This window comes from Typopeltis vanoorti, chromosome 20, assembly GCF_054136105.1.
Source record: "Typopeltis vanoorti isolate ZY-2024b chromosome 20, IOZ_Tvanoo_1.0, whole genome shotgun sequence".
Taxonomy (NCBI): Eukaryota; Metazoa; Arthropoda; class Arachnida; order Uropygi; family Thelyphonidae; genus Typopeltis; species Typopeltis vanoorti.
Window position 1 is genome coordinate 2,212,319 of NC_143568.1, and position 19,617 is coordinate 2,231,935.

At 36.4% G+C, this 19,617-nt stretch overlaps 1 protein-coding gene across 1 annotated transcript in view; it reads right to left on the reverse strand.

Annotated features, from left to right (window-relative positions):
• Nucleotides 1–19,617, reverse strand: part of LOC150095193 (xaa-Pro aminopeptidase 1-like) — a 606,338-nt gene that overhangs the window by 94,479 nt on the left and 492,242 nt on the right. The window contains exon 19 of the mRNA XM_090410814.1: nucleotides 3,368–3,428. Within this exon, the coding sequence (XP_090266940.1) occupies nucleotides 3,368–3,428 (61 nt within the window). The remainder of the gene's footprint in view (nucleotides 1–3,367; nucleotides 3,429–19,617) is intronic.

The following is a 19,617-nucleotide window of genomic DNA, read 5'->3' on the forward strand; positions in this document are numbered from 1 at the left end:
CCACGATTCATGATATTGAAAAGAAAAATATGTATGAAAATTTTAATAAGAATGAAAGTCGAGCATTTGAAAGTGAACTGTGGGTTCAAATATACAACTGTTATTGGAGGGGAGGGGGGAATGAAAGAGTTGAAAACCAGAACCAAACCAAAATGGGGGCTCAGTGGCATAATCTGAAGAAAACATTGACTGCTTCAGACAGTGAGGTTGTGAAGTAATGACTTCACATCTAAGAGATACTAAAGCAATTGATGTGAAATCATTATATACAAGTAGTCCAGTCATGAAGTCACTTCATGTGCAAACTTTGTTTGCTTACACTTGGATAAAGGATGAAACCAAGAATATAGTTTCTTGGCATCTTTAATTCATAGTATAACCAAGTGGAAAAAACTTTCAGCATCTATCTCTAATCCAGAGTATTTTAGTAATAAGGTGTGGCACCTTTTGACTAGCTGTACATGGAAATATGACTTCTGCATTACTTCAACCTTGATATCATTTCTGGGTCTGGCTCACACTGATGAGACCTCAATAAAAGTCAAAACCAGTCTGGGTAGTGGTTTTCCATAATGCATAGCATTATACATGTCCATTGCATAATGAGATACTAAGGCAATTGATGTGGAGTCATTAGCCTCTATATACAAGTAGCCCAGTCATGAAGTCACTTCACATGCAAACTTTGTTCGCTTACACCTGGATAAATGATAAAACCAAGAATATAATTTCTTGGCATCTTTAATTCAAACTGGTATTAGTATCAGTTACTAATGATGTGGCATCTGAATGTGTTAACTGTTTTAAAATATATGTGTTCTACTGAAGACACTCTACAGCAAGAACTGAATTATATGAAATCTGCCAATCTGAAATATGGTTTTAATGAGTTTTCATCAAGAAAGCTTTTAAGAGCTTTAGGAGCTACCAGTTTCTAGATCTCCCAAAGATATCTATTCAGATTTCACTTCTGAATATTAAAGGAATTTCTGAGAATATTGCTAAAATTCGAAGACCTTTTAGCATTGTGATGTCAGGAAGATTTCTACCTTCCTTCTTCACCAAAAGACAAGCTATTCTTCTCCTTAAATCCGTTCATTACCAACCACTCAGAACCTCCTCTAGCAAACTCATTCTATTCATTCATCACCAGTTTCAAATTTATCACATTTTCTGAAATTTACATAAAGATGCAGTATTATGTCAAATCCTTGTAAAGTACTGCAGTATCATGGAGCAGTCATTTCCTTTATTCAACTGAAATGTCACTTTATTATGGAAGGTATAGAAAATAAGTAAATTACTAAGGCAATACCTAAGGCAATAGGCTCTCTTGACAAAGCCATGCTGTCTCCTTTGAATATCACATTCTATCTACCCATTCCTGCATTAATCAACTTTTCCAATACACTAACCACCACCCCTGATTGGGCTATAATATGTCCTAATTAGTTTATCTTAAGCTTCCTTTATGTACTGGAGGCTTCTTGTCCACTTGCCACTCCTTGTGGGAATTTATCAGTGCTGAGAATTAAATTAAATAGACTGGTCAGGAGTGGTACTATTTCTCATTGCATTTGTAACACAATGTAACATACAATCCCAATCAGTTCCATGGCTGTATTCACACTGAGATTTCTCAATATCCCGTCTACCTTCATGTTGGTCCCTGTATTATCTCTCCTATATTTCATTACAGAAGGAAAAGAAATTTAAATTTATTCTGTTTTTGCCACTTCCTACTATTTGCATTTATTGAAAAAAAAAAAAATATATATATATATATATATATCATTCCATAATCAGTCTTACTTTTACTCACCATACAGCATAACATCCAATGGGATTTCCTTTAGCCTACTCTGCCTATTTTCTCTCATAATCTGATTTTACCTTTGTATTGGTAGTCCTTTTCTGTACTTTGTACTGCTCATGTGCTTGCTGATCACATTTCTCTTTATATTCCTTCAAAGCAATTTTCCTCTTCTTTTTCTTTTTAATGATGCTACTTATCGATTTAACTCCCACCTGATTTTATCCTTCTGACTCTAGGTATTTAATGTGACACTACATCCCTCAAACATCCCCTTGCTTATTTTTCATGCACTGCTAACATCCTCTCCTGCAGTTTTGCATGCATGACACAGATTGTATCTGTAGTCCTATATTTTCAGTAGATTTGCTATACCTTTTCTTAGCAAAACACACAACCACATCTATTAAAAATGCTAAGTCCATCACTTTTTAATGTTGCACATTATTCTCTGTATCAAAACAGTTTCTGAAATTTTTTATATTCAAATTTAGTTGCTTTGCTCCATTTGGTTCTCTGATGAAACACCAAAATAAATGTTATGTCTGTCCCTCTCAGGGCATTTTATTTTAAGAATAGTCCACCATGGTGGTGGCATCAACCGGTTTGGGTTTAACAGAAATTAGCACAATATCTCAATTTAGTAGTAATAAAATGAATTTGCCACATTTGTTATTTCATTAAAAAAAAAGAAAAAAAAGTAGAAACTGATATTTTCAATAGGCCACTTTATGTGGTAAGCAATATATATAAGGCTGCTGGTTGGTTTCCATTATCATAAATATCTCTCATTAGTGAAGAAATGTTTTCAAGAAGTGCAATATTTACACATTGTAAAATAATCTGCACCCATAAAATCCCGATTCTGCCAACTCTGCATGTCATCCTCTGTTTTAGATCTTTCTTAATAGTTTGAACTCAAATTTAGTAGAAATGCTCTCCTTTAGTGCCTAACAAAACAGAAAAACAAATTTTGGGTTCACTTCATCTGACATTTTAAGTTTTCTTTTCTTTTTTTTTTTTTTTTTTTGTAAAAAAACAAAATAAAATAAAAATAAACACATTCTTATAATTCATTTACAACAACAGATTGTAAGGGAAGAAGTCAAGACTTTTTCATAAGAAGAGATAGAAACAATTTGAAGCTGTTGGTAAGCAACCAACAACTTCTCATAGTCTTCCATTTGAATCACAATCACAGTCTTCCATTTGAATGGAAGACCATGATAAAACAGCTGTTAAAAGAGGATAAAATAATATAAATGAATTGCTTTATATCCAAGAGTTATTAAACAATGACAATGTTAAATTCAAATTTAAATTTAATTTTAAAATTATTTAATTAAACCTGAGTTCAATTCCAGATGGGTTTCTCTACTAGTTAGCATCCCAGAAGCCAAGTTACTTGGCTGTGACAGCTAATTTTAACATACTAAGGGGAAAGAGAGATGAAAAGCCTATGTATATTAATAATGGTCAATGTGCAGTCTATAAAATGCAGTTAAACAAAGGAATTTTTTATAATAGATTAAGTTAAAATAAATAAAAACTTGCCTTTTCATATTGTGATGGAGTTCCAAAGTGGTACGTCCTTGTAATACCTGTAGTTCCATCCCTGTAAAATATGTTTAAAAATACATTGGTCATCTCATTCCATTATATTTAAACATTTTTTTATAATTGTTATTGTTGCTGTTATTGCAGGACCTCCATGGAGATCCTGTAATAATAGCATAAACCTCCTTTGAATGCTACAAAATCGTTCACACAAAATCTTAAGTTCACTTATTGAATACACTCTCACCACCCCAAAAGCAATTTCATGCACTCCCTATTATAATGCAAATAACCTACTTTGTACTTCCTTGTTCATTCTATGCTATATTCATGGATAACTTATTGCCTTTGTTCCTTTCACTAGTTCTATCTTACGTGTCTTCTTACTACTCCTTCCTGCTAAATTGTAAATTACATTCTCTGAATCCCTCATAATAACTGATATTCCACAGTCCTGATATCATCTTTTCCATCTTTATATCTTCTCTGAAGTTTTTATGACCTCAAAATCTATGTCAATTCTGTGCAAAATAGTCCAGATACAGTCTGAAGGCTTTATTTATATAACCGAACCATCACATTGTTATTAAAAGATGTTGAAAGTTTATTTTTCACTGGGTTAGAGTATAATAAAATTAGTTTAATCCTTTATACAAGTGTGAGCAAACAAAGTTTGTGCCTGAAAGTATCTTCAGGACCCAGTCCTGAAGATACTTTCAGGCGCAAACTTTGTTTGCTCACACTTGGATAAAGGATTAAACTAATTTTATTATACACATTGTTATTACTTACCATCACAACATTATTATGAGTGATCTTCACACCTTTGCAACCCTAACCACCATCATCTCAAGACTTATTCTGCTCCCGAATAGCATGCCAACAGAATATACAGCCTTCCATTGAAAATCTCAAGAAAAGTATATGCAAACTACATGCTTGAATAAACTAAACTAGTATCTCATCTTTTTTTTTTTTTTTTTTTTAAAGCTTTCTAATCTTTTAATCCTCCCTGGCCTCACCATTTATAAAACTGTTGTCTGTCAGATAGCTAACCTAACTGCTAATCCAATCTACCAGTAAATCATTTAAGCCTATCCAATTAAAATATCAACTTCTTATGCAGCAGCAGCCTGTCATCACTATGAAGTTCAGAAAAATTTTGTTACTTAAAAAATCACACTGACCTCTATAAAGGGTCTTGCTCTCATCTGCCCAATTCTGTAAATAAGTAGTGACTAATTTTCCAAAATCTTAATCTAAAAAAATTAAACTGCACTACTAAAAAAAATTCAGACCGGCATATAATTTGATGATTTTATTTCAACATCCTTATGCAATGGTATTATCTCATCTCCTTTCTATTGACAAAAATCAGAGATTCTTCCAGTTCCAATATTTTCATTAATTTCATTTTCAACTAGAATGTTCCTTGATACATAAGCAGAAATAGGAGATATTAAAGATAGCCTGATAGACTCAATAGCTTATGAGAATATAATCCTCGGCATCAACTTGCACGACTTCAAAGACATGAGCACTGCTTAGGTGTCTATATATTCTGTCTTTTATTAGTGTTTCTGATTAAGGTTCCATTTTGAGTGTAAAATGGCATTCCATATTACATGAAGTTCCTCTATTTCTTGGGTTCGTGAAAATGCTTTGGCAATGCAACTAAAGTGAAATATTAACTTATAATCGAATTAGCTCAATAACTTTAGTTAGTTAATTATTATTTTTAGATGTGTGTTTTCTTCATTCAATATCAATATGAGTTTAACATCTAAGCATTCATACCAGATTATAACCCAGCAGTTGCATGTGTGGGCAAGTGGTCAGAGAGAAAGAAGAACTCTGGTAATGCACTTCTACTTTATATATGTGTGTATGTGTATATATATATATATACACACACACACACACACTCTATAAACGAGAGGTTGAAGAAACTATAAGCATATCAGTGCATGTGTGGGGGATGAAGGAGCAGGTGAGGACTGAGAAAGAAGAAATTTATTGACATATTTCTTGAAGGATTGTGAGTTGTAGTCATTTGGAAATACTCCATGAGGAAGGCTGTTTCAGAGGACAGAGGTAGATGGGATAAAAGAGAAAGAGGAGAACAGGTTTAGTATGTTTACAGCTGCACTAAAAAGGGATACACATCTGCAGCTCTTGTTTTAACAAGTCCAAGCAGAGGAATAATGGTTGCCAGTTCTTGAAGCAGTGACAATGAAGTATCTAAAACATATAGTGCTAAACACTGCATCTGTGAGGGAATCATCTATGAGCCAAATTGCTCTCCTCTGGACAGTACTGAGAATTTTTTTGAAATGTTTTAGATGTACCATCCCAAACGTGTGAGCAGTATACTAAGAATGAATGGATGTGGGATTTGAATAGAGTTTGTAGCTGGGATAGGTGAAAAATACCATCTTTAGCAGAAGAGAATGCTTAGTTTTTTAGATGTTATGGAAGCAACTGATGTGATGTACTTATGTTAGGAGAGGTTGGAAGTATATGTTAATCCCAGCAGAGAGATCTGATCCTATCCGGTGATCTGCGATTCTTGAAGAGTTTGGGAATAGTATTCATTGGGGAAAAGCAATATGGGGAAGGCTGTTCCAGAGAACAGAGATACACTGATGTCAACTGGAGATCAAAATATCATAAAACATTAAAAAAATTACAGGGAGAAAAGTCATTATGGTTTTTGAATTATGACACTGAAATTAAAGCTATGAAGCCAGCATATTCTTATTAACTATAAAGATAATGAGTGGAGAGTGGAAAAAGCAGGCAAGACAAGGGAAAATGATTTTATAGGATCAGGCATGATCTTAGGACTTATGGTATAAGAATATTATATCTAGTAATAGCATCTGAGAATTAGTCTATGAGTTGGCCATTATGCCTCCAATTGGCAAGAGTGATCAAGCAGTTTTGATTTGGGAGGTGACAATGTATATAAGCTCTTTGACTAGAAAGGTGCATATATGGAATGATTATAATAAACTGAAAACAGAGCTTCAGCTCTCTTTCTCTCTCAGACAATGAGGGCTTGACTGAGAGAGAGAAAAATCAAGGAGCGAGTGTTATATGGCAATTCAATCATAAAAGGTGTGATTGATGAGAGTTTTACAAAATTGTGCTTTCTTGGCGTGAAAATTAATGATGTTAAGTGTGGCTATTAGAGCACAAAAGGGCAAGGTGAAAGAAATGATTGTAGTGGCTGGAATGAATGATTTAAAAGGAGAAAAGTATGGCATGAGAGAGGACATGAAAGAATTAATGGAAGTAGCAAAAGAAAATTGTGAGAAAGTTAAGATAGTGAGTCTGTTGCTGCAGCACGACAAAGTAGAGCTGAGAATGAGGGCAATAATAGTGAATGACTCAATGCATAGGTTATGCATAAGGAGAGGTGTGGAGTTTGTGGATGTATGGAGTGAGTTTGATGGGTGAAAGGACTTATACAAAAAGGATGGTTTGCATCTGAACGGATTTGGTGTTTGGAGACTGGAAAAAGTGTTGTTGAATGAAGTGAAAGTGGATGTTTAGAATCAGGGAAACACGCACTTTTTAAGGAAGGGGGGGGTGGGGGTAAACTGTTGACTGGAGATGCAGACATCAGTGAGGCAGTTGAGTGTAAGAATGTGTATCATATGCCTAAGTTAGTATTTATTTATTTCGTATGAGGTTCCCCCTTTCTCCCCAATCCCTTAGGACAGGTTGAGCCCGCCTAATGAGGAATTAAGTATGTATTTTATGACTGTAGATCCATTCTTGTGTTCACGGGGGCCAGTTTGCCTGTTCCGAGGAACGAAAAACCCTCTATCTCGGTATGAGACCGACTGACTCACCTTTAGTCAAAAGAGACCAGAAAAAGGTTCCACAGATCATGAACAGGAATCGAATCCAGGTCTTTCCGACCAAAGGGCTTCGTCTATACTGACTGAGCTTCAGAGGCTCTGATAGTTGGTATAAAGTGTCAAGATAGTGGTGGGCCTAAGAGGCTTTTGCACTTTAAGTACACTAATACCAGGAGCGTTCGGAAAGAGCAGGAGAAATTTTTGGCATTGGTTGGCTATTCCTGGCCAAAGGTTATTGGCATTAATAATACAGGGCTAACAGAAGATGATATAGTTGGTGGGATAGAATGTGAAAGGTATAGTGTGTTCAGGGAGGAGAGAGAGAGAGAGAGAGAGAGAGAGAGAAAAGAATGGGGAGGGGGGGAAGGAGTGTTATTGATGATAGCCGATGAACTGCAACTAAAGAGAGTAGAAGTTCAACTGCAGACAAGTGAAAATAGCACATTTGAGGATATCTGGTGTGAGATTGAGCTCAACAGAACAAAATATACAGTTGGATACTGCAATACATCAGGGGATGGAAAAGGTGATGGAGATAGTATGCATTGGAGACTCAATGAGTGGAGGACAGATAATTATTATGGGTGATTTCAACTATGGGAACATAGACTGGAAGAGGAGAGGACATATGGGAGGAAGAAAATTGATTTTATGCAGTTATTAAGGTCTTGGAGAAAGTAGTCAAGGGAAAAATACAGGAATGGATTGAGGAAAATGAGATACTGTATGGGGGACAGCATGGCTTTGTGAAGGGTAGTTCACGCCTCAGTAACTTGCTCAAGCTTTATAACACAGTGATGGCTGAACTAGATAAGGGTAATGGGTTTACAGTGATACTGCTTTCCAGCAGTATCACTGTAACATACTGGTGGTCTAATCACTGTAACATACTGGTGGTCTAACTTCCGTTTCGCAGCCTCTTGATGTCAGCTTGATTAAGCCATTTAAAGATCACTTACATGAAAAATGGAGAGAATGGATGTCATCTGGTTTGGTGAAGATGACAAAGGGTGGGAATTTTCAGAAGCCTTAGATCACCCTAGTCACCAGCTGGGTTAGAGAAGGTTGGGATTCGATACCATCTGAAATGATTCAATGCTCATTTTTTAAATGTGGAATAAGTAATTCAATGGATGAATCCGAAGATGACGTCGTATGAAAGCGAGGATGACGGGCAACAAAATGGAGAGCATGATGATGACAACTGCTACACTGATGACGCTATGCCTACAAATGAATTTACAAATGAAATGTTTGACTCAAAAGATGAAGAATTTAAAGGAGTTTGACATTTTGTTTTAAAATAAATATTTCTTTCGTTAATTCGTATTGTTTTATTTATAATGTTAGGGAACAAGATTAACAGATCGCATTATACGTGGACATGGCATTTTAGGGCTAGTGTTCAAATAAAATTTCTAGTTCGCATTATGCGTGGATCGCATCATACGCGAAAATATACGGTAAACTAAATTTATTATAGTCTAACCAAGTGCAAAATAAACTTCCAATATATCATCCAGGTGGTGATAATGCAGGAATGAGAGAGTCAAAGGCTTATACAGGAAACTGTGGTAAATGAAATGTATTCACATTAAGGTTCTGTAATATGCTATGCAGCTGTAGGATTGGAGAGTATACCACCTCAAGTTTTACATGAAGTGGCAAGGGAATTGTCAGTACCCTTGACCATATTGTTTAATCTAAGCCTCAGCTCTAGGTTAGTTCTGAGGGGGTTGAAAGAGGGGTGAATAGTTCCATTGTATAAAGGCCAAGACTGATGTAGCAGATTACCAATCGGTCAGCATATCAGGAGTTTTTGTCCAAGTATTGGAGAAGTTATTCAAGGGCAAAATACAGGAATGGATAAATGGAAATGGGATACTGTATGGGGGAGGAGTAACATGGTTTTGTAAAGGGTAGGTCATGCCTCAGTAACTTGCTCACGTTTTATAATACAGTGACAGCTGAGTTGGATAAAGTTGTGAGTTTACTGTGATGTGGTATCTTGTCAGAGGCCTTTGCAAAGTCCAGCAGTATCACAGTAAACTCACTACCTTTATACAACTCAGCTGTCACTGTATTATAAAATGTGAGCAAGTTACTGAGCCATGACCTACCCTTCTGCAGCACATGGGGATAGCTATAAGATTAGTAAGATGGAAAGGAGGGTGGTTGATGCAGAGATATCAGAGAGTAGTTTATTCAGAAGTAGAGTCCAAAAGAAGGCCCGTGACTAGTGGTGAGCCGCAGGGTTCTGCACTTGGACTGCTACTGTTTAATTTGTTCATTAACGATATAGGAAAGAATCTGAGACAAACTGTTCATTATTTGCCAATGACGCAAAGTTGGGTAGAGCAATAGTTAATATAGATGATGTCAAATTTTTTCAGGATGATTCGGATAGATTGAAAGTTCAGACAAAGGAGTATGGATGTCAGTTTAATGTAAAAAAGTAAGGTTATGCATTTTAGGGTAAAAAGAACTGTACTCCAGGAAACTGAAGCCAGAGATTTGGGAATGTTAGTGAATAGGGAATTAAAGGGAATTTATGGGGTACATAGCAAAACTAGCTAAAGCAGCTCATCAGATCATGTTTACTGAAGAATACTCTGACGAGCAGGTTATTGTTTCTCTTTATTGAGCCTTGATAAGATTCCATCTTGGCTACTTCGCAGAGATCTAGGTGATACGGAGGTGGAGAAGTGCCAGAGGCGAGTGACCAAATTGGTAGCAGGTCTATGGAATGAACCTTAAGAGAACAGGTTGAAGATTTGTGGGTTACAGAAACTGGTTGATAGGTGGAAAAGGGGTGATATGATTTAGACATACAAATCACTGAGGGGTTTTTACAAATTAATTCAGAGGAAAATTTTCAAAACAAGCGTGGTGGTGGGAGAACTAGTGGTCATCCATGAAAACTTGTAGAGTGGTGAATGAGTGGAATAAGCTGCCAGAGTCTGTTGTGGGTGCCATGACTGTGAATGAGTTCAAAGCAAAGAATGATAGATACTGTGCAAATGTTGGATAGTTTTTGACATGATGTTTAGGGCCTCCCTTGATAAGTCTAAGGACTCCTTGTAGTTGCTCGTAATAATAATACTTCCCACAGTCTTATTAATATCTAACCCAATAAACACTTGATACACATCTGATTCTTTCATCTTTAATTCTCCTACTCCTTACCTCCTTTCTACATGTTGCACAGCATCACTGTATAATATACGCTGATGAAGTATTTGTTAAATAATTCCACTATATCATTTACTATGGTTACTCTGCAGCCATAACCAGTGTCAACCTTCTTCTTAAGGTGCCATCTTCTATCGAAGGTCAGCGACCATCTTGGCAAACAAACTACGTTCTTGTGTTGATCTGAGCAATTGTACACTGCTCATTCCTGTCTACATCTTGATGTTGTTCAAAGCAAGATATTCTTTTCTTTCCTCTAACTCCTTTGCCATAAATTCTTCCTACCAAAATGGTTTGTAGAGGCTGATATTTGCAGTTTCTCATGATTTGGCCAAGATATGATGTTTTTCGTTTCTTGATTGTTTGTATGAGATCTTTGGTTTTGCCAATGGATTTTAAGACATCTTCATTCGTTATTTTTTCTGTCCATGATATCTTTAGCATTCGTCTATATAGTCACATCTCAAAGGCTTCAATTTACTTAGTGGTTGCTACCTTCAACATCAATGTCTCAACTCCATAGAGCAAAATGGATCAGACGTAACATTTCAGCATTCTGCATCTGTATTTAGATCTTTATGGCAGAATAATGTTGTCACTTTTATGAAAGACTGCCATGCAATTTCATTCCTTGTCTTTATATCTATTTCAGGATCCCACTTTTCATTGAGCCGGCAACCAAGATATTTATACCTTGACACTTAATCAATAGTTTTCCCACTGAGTGTCAATTTCATTGATGAGGTTGATCAGGTTGGATGTTTGCTGATGACCATGTATTTCATCTTCTTCATGTTTATATTGATTCCATTCTTTGGCTTTCTATGTATACTCTGTCAATAAGTTTTTGGAGATCCGTGATGTTATCTTTAATTAGCTCGGTGTCATCTGCATATCGTAGGTTGTTAACAATCTTTCCATTTATTGTAATTCCCTCTGGACATTCTTCTAATGCCTTTTTAAAGATTACCTCTGAGTACATGTTGAACAAGAGTGATGAGAGCACATATCCTTGTCCCACTCCTCTTTTGATGTTAATATTACTTGTGGTAATGCTGTCTAACTGAATGGTAGCTGATTGATTCCAATACAGATTTTTTATTAGCCTTATGTCTTTTCATCTAGCCCTATTTATTGAAGGACTTCTATTAAGTTAGTGTGTCTGACCTTGTCTAACTTGCCATAATTATTTTTCTTCTTGCTTGCCACACAGCAGAAAAATTCCCTTGGATTAGCTTTGACCTTAGAGACCAATCTCCTACTTCTTCTTCTTCTTCTGCAGCTTCTCCCACTTAAGTGGAGTCACTGTTGATAATGAGTCTCCTCCACACCTTCCTGTCTTGGGCTGTCACAACATCCAAGTTCTTCATCCCCAAGGCCTCTTCTACCAGCTCCCTCCATCTCTTCTTTGGCTGCCCACGCTTCTGCCTTCCTTGCACATCCATCTGCATGACCCTTCTTCCCACATATTCGTCCTCCCTCCTCATCACATGACCAAACCATCTCAACCTTGCCTCCTATATTTTTGCTCCTCAGTTCGTAACTTTCACTGTTCCCCTGACATAGTCATTTCTCAGACGATCATTTCTGGTCACACCGCACATCCACCTAAGCATTCTCATCTCTGCTACTTCCATCCTGCTGATGTTATTTTTCCCTCAGGGCCACAGTTTCTATAGCATATGTCATAGCTGGCCTCACTACTGTCCTATAGATTTTGCCTTTCAGATTGATCAGCACCCTCTTATCGCATAACACTCCAGCCATCTCCCTCCAGTTCGTCCAACCTGCTTGTATCCTGCATCCCACTTCCTTCTCAGCTCCTCCATCCTCTTCCACTGTTGAACTTAAGTATCTAAAGAGACCAATCTCCTACCAATTCTATTTTTTTTTTAACCATGTTTGTCACTTTTCTGCCCTTCAGTTTATATTTTTCATACATCTGTTGACTGCACTCTGTCATGTATACTTCTTCCACAACAACTTCTTTTGTAACGACTCCTGCTTGATTCACTGTTAATTCATCACACTCTTCCACTCTATTTATTTGCTTAACTATTGGTATGCAGATATGCATTGCTTGTGTTAGATACTGCCTTATCATTTCCCATGCCTGTCAACATCTTTTCTATACAATTCATCAACCAAATACATTTATGCTAATTGACTACAGGGTTTATGATAATCACTCACCTTATAGTTCCACATAGATCCTTCTTTATAACAACTTTTTGTTGCTCGGCTACCTCCCACATCAATATGGAAGAAAAGGTGGCAGCATTGATACCTTATTCACAACCACATCCTATGAAGATATCACCAAATCTAACACCAATAAACCCCGTGTTGCTTCCATCACATGCTGCTTCAGATAGATACTTATTCCGCAGAAACTCAACAAATTCACTCTCCTTGTTACTATACCCTATCTCGTTTTTCCAATCCACATTCCTATAATTAAAATCTCCCATTAGGATCATCTTCCTTTTACTTGCCCAACTAATTTGCCTAGACATTTCGCAATCTCCACAGGGAATGTGGAGTACTCTCCATATTCCCTAGCCTAAAACAGCATCCAATTAGATATGCTATTCTATTGATCTCAACTTCACACCAAACAGCTTCAAAATCTTCACACATACTACTATTTTCCAATACCACTCTTAACGGACATGATTCCTCTGCTACCATTAGCAATACCCCTCCCCCTCTTCTTCTTCTCTTCATCTTCCTATCCGTTCGGAAAATTCTATATCCTACCATTTCAACTACTGGCAATATATCATCCTGAGTCAACCATGTTTCGTTTATGCTAATTAATGGGAATTTATTGCAAATAGTTAATGAAGCTAGAGACTTGTGGACAGTGAATTAAAGTTTAGATACTATACCGCAAAAGTAGTTGAGTCATCTCATCAACTGCATTACTAAAGAGAATACTAACTCGCAGCAATAAGGAAGCTATTTTCTCACTTTACAAAAGTTATGAGATGCAAGCTTTTTCTATGGCATGTGATGAGAGTGTGGAATAGAGTACTGTTGCAAATGAAATTTCTGTCAATATATTCACGGAAAAATATAAGTGTTTAAGAATCGGTATTTAATTGGTCCTCTCTCAATGAATCCATTGATTCCCTGGAAGAGCATACATAATAATAATGCCTTGAGCAAAATTCTGCTGGAATGTGGTGTTACTGCTTGTTTTCACTTTGACATTAGACATTCTGAAAATAGCATCTATCTGCCCAGAGTTAGGAATATACCAGCAGAATTTTTCTCAAGACATTATTATTATTATGTATGTATTTCCCCCTTAACACATCAGTAAGAGAAGAAAAAGCCTAATTGGACACCATTTGAGACATGGGGGACTGATTACAGAAATAATGGAGGGGACTGTAGAAGGAAAGAGGCCACGAGGCAGACCAAGAATTTCACATATAAATAACATAATGATGCCACAAGACAGGCTGTGATGATGTGCTTCTATAATTACCAATCTTTGGATTGATGCACCAAAGAAGAAGAAGATACTCCTTAATGAATGTTGTTGTTAAATGGATGAGCAACACATTCATTAATGAAGAATTGCAGAAAAAGTTGTGAAGGATATATAATGAGAAACGTGGTGCTGGAGGTACTGCAGTACCAAATGTGAGAATGAACAGATGGTTCTTAAGAAATATTATTATTATTTCAAACACCTCCAAGGAGTCCACCAACTACTACACTGCTACTACCATCATCATCTACACCAACACTGCCCGCCACCACTAATATTTTTTGTCGGTACTGAGTGTATTCTGAAGGCTGATTTGTCTGTATGCAGGATGAAAAACCCTGCTACCTACATATGAGATTGGTTAACTCACCTTCAATTGAAAAAAAAACCATATAAGGATTCCTCCCATTGTGATAAGAATCGAACTTAGGCCTTTTCCAATCAAAGGGCACAATCTACCATCATTCTTCTAATTGCGCTACAGAGGCGATACAAATTGCAGAATCTTAATGCAAATATGGCCATGGGATTATACTGGATATCAATCTATATATTACAAGAATGTGCAAGGGAATTAGTAGCTCTTCTCATGACAAGGATGTTTAATATACAACCGATGCCTATACAACCAACAGCTACAACATGCCGGCTCAGGTGTCGCCCAGATAAACAAGGCCCGCAATACCAATCGAGCGATCGGGATTGGATCAAAAAGTGGGACACCGAAAGGAAACAGAAACTGAAACTAACAGAACTGTTATCAGTAGGAACGTGGAATGTGTGGACACTCTGGATGTCAGGAAAATTAGAACTACTTCGTGAGGAAATGAAGAGATATCGGTGGGATATACTAGGATTGGCAGAGATGAGATGGACATCATCTGGAGAGATCAATGGATGCGAAGTAATATGGTCAGGACATGACACCATGCACGAAGCAGGAGTTGGCTTCCTTCTCAGCAAAAGAGCTTGAGGCACTGTTAGGCTACAAACCAGTTAATGAACGAATCATAGTAGCAAGATTTCAAGCAAAGCCATTCAACATATCAATAGTCCAGATATATGAACCCACATCTGACAGCACAGATGAGGATACTGACTTATTCTACAAAGATCTGACAGAGACAATAGAAATAATACCAAAGCAAGATGTGCTAATTATTGAAGGAGATTGGAATGCCAAAGTTGGAATAGATAATGAGTTGGGAAAGAGTCATGGGAAAATATGGTTTTGGAGAAAGAAATGAATGAGGTGAAAAATTGTTAGAATTTGCTGTGGACCACGAGATGATGATTTGTAACACAAGATTCCAACAAAAGGAGTGTAGAAAATGGACGTGCCGATCAAATGATGGGAAAACCAAAAACATGATTGATATGATTATGATTAAAAGAAGATGGATAACATCAGTACAGCAATGCCGAACTTTTCAAGGAGCGGATATAGACTTGGACCATAGTTTAGTGATTGCAAACATCAAGTTGAAATTAAAAAAGAAATATAAACCCCAACATCAGAATAGAAGAGATAGAGCACGAATAAGTGAAACAGAAATAGGAAGAAGGTACAGAACAGTGTTAGCAGAGAAACTTAAAAGTGTGGAGAAAGAAAAAACTCGAATTTAAGAGTGAAAAGAGTAATGAAGGCGATAGAAGATGCAGTTGAAGAAACAGTACCAGAAGAAGAGAAGATCAAGAAGAAATGGATTACACAAGAAACACTGAAGTTAGTACAGGAGAAAAGAATGTTGAAGATAAGAAGGGATACATCAGAACAAATAGAAGAGCAATCTAGAAGAAAGTGTAATGAGGTGAAAAAAGCAGTCAGAATGGATAAGATGAAATGGTTAGAAGCCCAATGCAACAATATAGAACAGTACTATGGAGAGCATAAAACAAGGGAGGTATACAAAATGATCAGAACCATTAATAGATAGTGGCAACCAAAACAGACCACAATTAAAGATGAAAAAGGCAAAGTATTGATGAATAAAGAAAAAATTGTACAGCGGTGGACAAGATACTGTAGTGAGTTATATGAAGAAAAACTAGATTCAGATAGCGTTGGAAAACTGACTGAAGAATTGAAGCAGAGATCACCACCAAGTAATGAGCATGATATGGACATTTTAAGAGGAGATGTAGAAAAAGCAACAGGACAGCTAAAACACAACAAGAGTCCTGGTAACGATAACATTACTGGAGAAATGATAAATATGGTGGTGAAAGTATGGTTACAGAAATGCACCAACTATGTAATATGGTATGGAAAGAAGGGAAAATGCCAGAGGAGTGGGTGAAATCAATATTAGTAACATTATACAAGAAAGGAAATAAGCTAGAATGTAAAAATTATAGAACAATTGCCTTGATAAGTCACCTTGGTAAAGTGATGATGATCATATTGACAGAAAGATTGAGAACGCAATTGGAAGCATACCTTGCAGACGAGCAAGCAGGATTTAGGAAGGATAGAACTACAATTCAACAGATTTTGACAATGAGGTTATTGGCAGAGAAAGCTAGGAGAAAAAACAAAAACATATATACTTGCTTTGTTGATTTTCAGAAAGCATTTGACAGTATTGACCAGAAAGTGACATTAGCAGTTCTGGAATCCTATGGAATTGATAAAGAACTAATAGCTATGAATTGAATGATATATTCACGTAAACACAAGAAAGATATTTATTTAACCAAATATTTCAGTCTGGAAATAGCAGACCATCCTCAGTGGTATTACAAGAACAGTTTTAAAAAAAAATACAAGCTAGAATACTAACAATAGATTGTTAAAAATTGAACACGTCGCGTGATGTTATATCACTAAGTATGAAATGGAATATTTTGAAGTAGAGACATGATTGGAAAAAAAAAAAAAATTAATGAGTAATCTTGATTAGACTTTCCCAGATTTTTGATATTTGATATGGATATACAGTCATTATGATTCAGGTTGGGACGATGGAGCAAGGCCTCCACGCTTTCCTTGAACAAACATTCGAACCTATAACGGGATCTATGTAAGAGGTGAGTCCTGGACCAATAGATGCTGTGGTCAGTTTCAATCCCGTGTTGAGCCAATCCAGACTTTTCAGGTTTGTTGTGAAGAATGGAGGATTGATGTTCTTGGATTCTTTTTTCAAGAGAATGTCCAGTCTGTCCAAAATAGGAGAGATCGCAGTTGCAAGGAATTTGATAAACTCCAGGAAGAGATAAAGTTGAGCGATTGTCTTTAGGAGAAGGAAAATGAGAAGACAATTTGTTAATAGGTGAATATGTAGTTGTTAAATCATATTTCTTTAAAATTCTTGCGATAGGTTGTTTATCTGGAGTTTATCAAATTCCTTGCAACTGTGTTGCAAGGAATTTGATGAGAAGTAAGAATGAGAAGATGAGAAGTAAGCTGAACAGATTCAGCTTACTTCTCATTGGCTCTGGATGAATCAACTGACATAACAGATACAGCTCAATTTCTAATTTTCATTCGAACTGTTTCCAAAGATTTTGTTATTAATGAAGAGCTACTAGCATTAGAGTCATTGCATAACACAGCCAAAGTTCAAGACATTTATGATGCATTTATGAAGGTTGTAAATAGTACTGGTGACATCAACAATCTCACAGCTATTGTGACAGATGGCGCCAAATCAATGCGTGGTACTCAAACAGGCTTAGTTGTCTTACTAAGGAAGACTGGAATCAATTGCCCTGTATTGCACTGCATTATACATCAGGAGGCTCTGTGTGGTAAAATTCTGGAGATAGAGGATGTTATGAAAACTGTAATGAAGTGTGTGAATCTAATTAAGGGCGGAAATTGGGCCTCGACACATCGCAAGTTTTGTTCTTTCTAACAGAAATGGAGGCAGAATATGACGATTTAGTGTTGTACAGAAGTATGTTGGGTAAGCTGAGAGAACTGTTTGAAATGGTTTTTTGCTTTGAGAAAGAAAATAAAACAGTTTTTAGAAGAACACAAGAAGACAAACAAAGAACTAATCACAAAACTATGTGGTCCTCATTTTAATAGCTTGCTTGCCTTTCTAACAGACATGACATGTCACATGAATGAACTCAACGTGAAGTTACAGGGACGTAACCAAAATCTCAGATTTAGTTGGACACCTAGATGGGTTCATAAGTCAACTGAAGGTTTTTAAATTCACCCTAGTTAGAGGAAACTTGGTACATTTCCCTGCCTGCAGGGAGTTGATGGAGGAGAGCCATGACATTGATTTCAAGTTTTCTGTGCCAGTGTTAGACCAACTTTTGGAGCAATTGAGTAAACGATTTTCTGACTTCGGTGACATGCGGCCACAACTCGCATTATTTAACAACCCAATGAAATGCGACATTTCAGAGCAGCATGACACTATTCAATTGCTGTTGTGTGACCCCTTCTTCTGGTCAAGGGTGGAGATAAGCACTGACTTTTGGAAACTGGTACCAAGAGAAAAATATCCTGCATTGAGTGATTTCAGCTTGAGAAATCACTTCCAAACACAGATGAAATCTATGTTTGGAAGCACATACATATGTGAATGCACTTTCTCAACTATGAGGGCAGTTAAATCATCACAAAGAAGCCGACTGACTGATGACCACCTTCAAGATTTGTTATGAATATCGTCATCATCGTTGAAAATCGACTTTGATGAACTTGTTGCCGCACATGAACGCTCACAGTGTTCTCATTAAGTTGTGTTACATGTAAAAAAACCCCAGAAATATATAATTAAATTTAATTTAACAACTTATATTTAAATCAATCAAGCATTTTATATTGTTCTCCCAGTAGTAAAATGATTTAACAAATGTAGTAATTCAATACATATAACTATTGCCTTGAAAAAATGCAGAGTTTATTTTTATTTAAGTTCTGTCTAAAAGTGTGCAGCCTGTGATGCTACCACTCATCATATATTGGCCCTCGTATAGAATGAAGTTGGCCATGCCTGGTATATAGTAACAAGGAGAGTGAATTTGTTGAGTTGCCATGGGATAACTATCTGAACCAGCATGTAATGGAAGCAACATAAAGTTTATCAGTGTTAGATTTGGTGATATCAAACACCAATGTGGAACTATAAGGTGGGTGATTATCACAAGTTCCATAGTCAACTAGCATCAATACATTTATTTATTTAGCATATGGCTTACACATGAAAAGTAACATTACAATATTCTTTAATATATATAAACATTTGGTGTAAAATATACAAAATACTTAAACATAAGCAAGAGGACAAATAATTATTGCAGGTTGATGCCAGTGGATAATTATGGTAGCAGAGTAACTATAGCAAATGATATAGTGGAATTATTTAACAAATACTTCATCACTGTACATCATACAGTGATGCTGTGCAACATGTAGAAAGGAGGTAAGGAGTAGCAGAATTAAAGGTGAAGGAATCAGAGGTATATCAAGTATTGCTCAGATTAGATGTTAATGAGGCTATAGGAATGGATGACATATCACCACATATTTTTAAAGAATGTGCAAAATAGTTAACCATGCCCATTTTCTGGTTACTTAATGAGAGTCTTGCAGTGGGTAAAGTTCCTAAGGCATGGAAAGAAGGCAAAATAATACCTCTCTTCAAGCATGGTTTGAGAACAGTTTCCAATTATAGACCAGTCTGTGTGTCTGCAGTTGTGATTAATATGTTGGTAAACTT